This window comes from Rhinolophus sinicus, linkage group LG04, assembly GCF_036562045.2.
Source record: "Rhinolophus sinicus isolate RSC01 linkage group LG04, ASM3656204v1, whole genome shotgun sequence".
NCBI lineage: Eukaryota > Metazoa > Chordata > Mammalia > Chiroptera > Rhinolophidae > Rhinolophus > Rhinolophus sinicus.
In genome coordinates, this window is record NC_133754.1 from 4,366,717 (window position 1) to 4,372,716 (window position 6,000).

At 46.0% G+C, this 6,000-nt stretch overlaps 1 protein-coding gene across 3 annotated transcripts in view; it reads left to right on the forward strand.

The window, feature by feature from the left end:
* The window catches only part of MCPH1 (microcephalin 1), a 254,860-nt gene extending 249,137 nt beyond the window's left edge, over positions 1-5,723 (forward strand). For 2 of the 3 annotated variants that reach the window (XM_074329290.1, XM_074329291.1), the window contains exon 16: positions 5,488-5,722. In XM_074329290.1, coding sequence (XP_074185391.1) covers positions 5,488-5,509 — 22 coding nt within the window. In that variant the 3' untranslated portion in view covers positions 5,510-5,722. Of the gene's footprint in view, positions 1-5,487 lie in introns of all 3 variants that reach the window. The other variant, XM_074329292.1, reaches the window with a different exon arrangement.
* The last annotated feature ends 277 nt before the right edge of the window (positions 5,724-6,000 follow it).

A 6,000-nucleotide genomic window follows, 5' to 3' on the forward strand; every position in this document is an offset into this window, starting at 1 on the left:
AACCTGGGAGCTGTTCAAAATAAAACAGGCTGCTTGGATCATCATGAGGTTAGAGAGCCGACCAAGAGCTCAGGGAAGGTTGAGGGGTGAGGCTCGTCTCTACGGAAGGCCACGCCTTCAAGACTGGGAGAGACAGCTGCTTTGCCTAATAGAGAGAAACAAGTAGAGAGAGACAAGCAAAATGAGGAGCCAAGGGCATACGTCCCAAACAAAAGAAGAAGATGAAACCTCAGGGGGAGGGAAGGGAGGGGAGTTGGGGGGGACCCTTAATGTAAGGGAGATAAGTGATTTACATGATAGAGTTCAAAGTAATCATCATGTACCAAACTTGGGATAAGAATGGAAGTGAGCATTGCAACAGAGAAAATACCGAGAAGAAGTCACGGAGCTACACAGTGCAGCAACTGCACTGGCGTTTCCATGCCCATCAGTCGATGTCAGCAGTTGTTGCAGCGTGTGTGGGGGCTCCCCTCCCGGGCTGCGAGCGTCTGGAAGCATGGTTGTCTGCTTGATCAGTGTGTCTGGCTGCTCAGATGCCCACTGCTACCTGGATTCGGCAGCCCACTGGAGAGCTGCTACCTGGTCAGAATCCCGTGCTGTCGTACCGACCTTAAGCTGTGCGCGTTACAGGCAATTGCCGCTGATGTTGTGACATATCATTCAGTTATCCTCTGCTGTTAGATTACTTGTGCTTCTCCCGAGCAACCTTTATGGACGCTGGGCTCTGAAAGCTGGGACCCTCCTTCGGGACACGGCTGTGGCCTCGGCACAGAGGTCTGCGTGGCACAGACCTCATCTGGCATCACGGTACCCGCCTCTCCTTAAGTTTTTCTCATTTTATTACTTGTTTTAGTCTGCTGTTCTGATGCATCGTTGTCAGTTACTGGAGTTTATTTGTAACAAAGGGAAGTGCGCCTCCAGCTAACAAAAATAAGTTATAACCATATGTCAAGTTTAAATATTTCTTGGGGAGACGAAATTTGAAAGAATCGCAAGTGAAACCAAAAGCCTGCGTGAGTCGTATCTGAAGCAGGAGGCCAGGAGACACAGGTTTTCACTGTCACCAGAGTGTCACTTGCAGGGCCTGATGGCAGGCACATGTGGGTCAGGCCCTGCTTGAGCACGGAGCCTGTGACCGCCCCACCCCCATGGTGCCTGCACAGGACTGTGGCTGCAGTCCCGGATTGTGCCAGGCCAGGGAGGGCGCAGAGAGAGCGTGACTTTATCCTTAGAAAAGAGGTGTCATTGAAAGGTTCTCAGAGGGAGAGGGGTGAGGCCGGATTTGTTTTAGAAAGGTGGTGCTGGTGGCAGTGTGAGAATGGATTTGAGCTAAGATGCCAGCCCAGTCCAGGTGAGAGGAAGTCAGGGGCTCGGCAAAGTCTGTGGCACCACAGTGGAGCAGACAGGCCAAGTGCAAAGGCACCTCCTAGAAAAGGAATTGGAGTAAAGGAACTCCACCAGCCAGCTGAGTAATAGAGGGTGGCGTGTGTGTGGAGGTCCTGCTGCTTACTTGAGCTCCTGCTTTCCTGCCTCAGGACCTTTGCATGCTCGTTCCGTCAGCCTGAAATGCTCTCATCGTAGATCTTCTCATCGTCCCAATTTTAAATTAAATGTCTCCTACTTAGAGAAGCGCTTCCTGACCTTATGATTTAAAGGAGCCACTGCACAGCTCGGTCTGACATGAGCCTATTTTAACTCACTGAGGTGGTTTATTTATAATCCATCTCTCGCCACTGACATGAAGAAACACTAAGACAGGGACCTTATCTGCCTTGGTCATGGCTATGTGACCAGATCCTGGAGCAGGGCCTGGCACATAATAAGCACTCAATAACTGATTGAATGAATGAGTGAATGAATGAATGACCTAGTGCCTGAATGGATGTCAGCAGGTGAGCACCGAATAGTCTCTAGCTCTAGGTTTCCAGCGTGACTGATGGGCAGATAATAGATAAGAGAAACACCCCCTCCAACCTGACTTTAACAGAGACTCATTTGCTCCTATAACTATTGGTTGGTGCAAAAGTAATTGTGGTTTAAAAGGTCAATGAAAAAAAATACAATTACTTTTGCGCCAACCTAATAGAAGGTTGAGAAGGAAGGTGGGGTTCACATTCACAGATGGCTTGACTCCCCAGCCAGAGTGCTCATCAAAGGCTTCTTGTCTTTATTTCTCTGCTCTGCCTTCTGGGTGTCAGCTTCACCCTAATCGGACGTGCGCTATCGGCCAAGTGGCCAGGCACTTCAGGTTTCCCCCCAATCACGTCACCAGCCAGAGGAGTGTCTCCATGAAGGTGCCTTTCACAGAGTGAACAAGCTTTCGCAACATCCCTGAGTCTCAGAAGCCCTAAGGGGGTCCCTCCCTAAACTGATTTTTGTAGCAACAGAGGTGGGGCTACTTTGATTGTCCTAGCCTGGTGGTTCCGGAGCTCGTGTGCGTGTGTGAAAGAGACAGAGAGAGAGAGAGAGAGAGAGAGACACTTATACCGATTGGTATTTACTGTATTGAAATTAAAATGGGAGTTTTAAAAATATGTAGTAATTCCTTTAAAATAACAGTAATAAGTTCATTGCATATTAATATTTTTATGAAGAATATTTTCAGAAACAAAACATTTACTAAGAAGAGTAGGCACTGTTGTACTTTTTTTTCTTTTTGCAAATCTCTACTGTCCGGCTTAGTTGAACACAGCCGGATTCTCTGCATTCGATCTGTTGCCATGTTTTTTTGGTTGAGGCGTATGAAAAAAGGGTAGCCTCAATCAAGATATGTGACTGGAAAAAGGGTGGAGTATTTTAATAGCCTTTTCAGGTAATGTGAACATTCTTTCTCACATACTAAAACTCAGGAACTGGTAATTTCCTAAAGGTTACTAACTACAATGAGTTTAAAATGTATCGATAACATTTTTGTACTGTTACATTAGAGTCCATCAGTCTGTCTTGCACTCCGAAATAACCGTTTACCCCTGCAAAGATTTTTAGACACCACTGATTTATAAAGTCTTGCTTCACTGAATTACACAGATCTGCTAAATGCTGACATACATACTGAAAAACCACAGTGATTACTATCACCGTAGCATTCAAGAGTCTTATTAAGCACTGGCAACGTGTAACCCTCATGGGGGCAAATCTAAGTTTTCCAAAATTGTAATTTTCATTTGAAAGCTCAAATTTTAGTAGTGGCAATACCATCAGTCGTTTTCCTTGAAGTGATGGAATCATTCTGTCCATTTTTGAGAAAATGTCTGCCAGAAAAGCATAGCTTATCTGTTCTTTCAAGTAAAAATGATGTCCCATGAGAAAAGCAGCTAGCTCAGCTCGCAGATCAAAGGTTTACCCGCCAAAGAACTGTTGTACTTTACTGTGCATCACACATGCTTCATGCGTACGTCCCACTCGCTCACACAGGCTGTTAAAAGGATGTGTCCTCAAGGGTTCGGATTTAGTAAAATTATTATAGTGTCTTTGTATTGAGCATCAGGGATAGTCTGAAGTGAAGCAAGAGTGTTCCTGCCACGGGCACGTGGTGATGCAGACCACTGGCCATCAGCACACTTTGGCGTCACTGCCCGAGGCTGCGCAAGTGCTAGCAGGGTTACCCCCCATCATCACTGCAAATCCATCACGGCAAAGCCAGTCACGGCTCACCATCTTTAGGAAGATTTTTGACCTGGGAGCACCCAAAAGGCTCCCAGGGAGCCTCGGGGCGTCAGAGTCCACACTTCAAAACAAACTGACAAATGCTGCCTCACACTGACCCATGGCCCACCTTTTAGAACAAAAGTGCCTCCTTGGCTTTGTTTTACCAAAAAGGACGAGCATGAATGGAAGTTGACCAAACGAGGCAGAGGACCAGGCTACAGTTTTGTTCGTGAACAGAAGGTGTTCTTGTGCAGGATCTTTCCATTCCTTCACACTGAGACACGCACGTTTCTCCAGCTGCTAACGGCACTGCACTTACACAAGCACCTTTCTGGAGCCACTCAGGAGAGTCAGTTTACAGCACAGCTGATTAGGTTTCAGCTTTCTTGTTACACTCCACACCTAATGTGGGTGTTCCCCCCAGGCCCTCAGCGGCACACTACAGATGTGCTTGTGGCACAATCACATTTATTCAGATCTGCTGTCACATGGCTCTGGAGATTCCAGAATCTTTCTTTATAGGTCATCAAAACTCTAATGATTCTCTTAGAATCATTCCAAGTAAAGTCTTCACCTGAACATTGTGAAACTATTGCCCTGTATTTTTTTCTAGTACGTTTGTCTTTAGCTTTTGAATATGTTTAAATCCCCTCTGGCTTCTATTTTGGTGTAGGTTGTCATGTTTGCTTATAACAATTTTACAACAGCGCTAACCTCATATTTTGACTAATTCATTCTTTTCCCTTGGATTTCAGATGCCACTTTCATAAGATACAACACAAAATGCACACAGTCCGTGGGTTTCCGGACTCTTCATTTTGCTCATCAAGCCACTAATTTCTGCGCTAGTGACACACTATTACTGTTGCTTTACAGTATATTTTGGTGCCTGCTAGAGAAACCCCAGCATTAGTTTCTATTACTGCTATAACAAATGACCACCATTTAGTAGCTTAAACAATATAACTTGGTAGCTTACAGTTCTGAGATCAGAAGTCCAATATGGGTCTCACTGGACAAAAGTCACGGTGTCAGCAGGGCTGGTTCCTTGTGGGGCTCTGGGTGGGGGGGGGAGGGGGTCCTCTCCAGCTTCTGGAACCTGCCATCCTTCCTTGGCTCCTGGCTCTTCTCTCCGTCTCCAAAACCCACAAACAGGAGCAGAGTCCTCCTCACACTGTGTCACTCTGGCTCCTTTTCTGCTTCCTCCTTCCATTTTTAACGACCCTGGTGATTACATTCGGCCCACCCGGATAACCCAAGATTGTCTCAAGGTCATCTGTCAGTCCTCATTTCCGCTGTGGCCTAAATTCTCCAGTGCCATGTAAATTAACGTATTCACAGTTTCCAGAACTTAGGTGGGTATCAGGAGGGGGGCATCGTTCTACCTGCCACAGTCAGTGTTCCTCCTTCTCAACACAGTTTTGAGTTGTTTTCCTACATAAAGTTCAGAATGTATTTGCTGAGGTCCCGGTTTACTCTGCTGTTCTCCTCCTTCACACCTCCCCCCACAATAAAACCTAGATTTCTGAGTATGTGTTGAAGTCATAGCGTGAGGCTAAGTATTTTATACATCCTAACAAGCGATGATAAAAAACAAATTTCTGTTCATCATGCTAGAGGAAAGAGAATTACTATTCTTTCTATATAGAGAAAACATTACATGGTTTTCATAATCAAAGGAAAGGTATACTCTGTTCCAGATATATGATAGTTACATAATGTTCTTTTTCCGGTTATGTCAGCTTTTAAAGTCTTATTTTTTAAGAGTTTTCTCATTCTAAATAAATATCCACGTCCAAATCTAATTTTGTGTTTGTAAACTTGTTCTTTCTCTTAAAGGGCTCCCCACTTCACCAGCTAAGTTCCGTACCCCACAGAACCTGCTTCCACCACATCAGTAGATGAAACCAAATTCCACCGTGACTCAAGCCTGAATCATGGAAAGCGTTCTCCATTCCTCCCTCCTCCGCCTCTATCACCTATCACCACCAGTCAATTTCCTCCTGTAGATCACACCTTGGAAGAGGTCACCTCTTTTTCTTTATTCATCTTTTTTCCCCCCTTCTTCCTCCTCCCCACCACCCAGTCCGGTTCAAGCCATTGTTTTCAGTGTGGGGACAGAGTCCCAGAGAGCAGTTTCCGGGCTCTCGGCCTCACGTGGAAAGGTGCTGGCTCGGTTATTAGATGGCTGCCAGCTGTAATCAGATGGCCATCTGCTCTGGCTAGGCGGCAGCTACTGGTTAGCCATTAGCCACTAAGGTAACTGCCGTGGCTACGCTAGTGGGTTGGTTGGTAGGCAGAGAAGCAGATGGACGATTGCAGCTAGCAAGTGCGGTTAGCAAGCGTGGACGG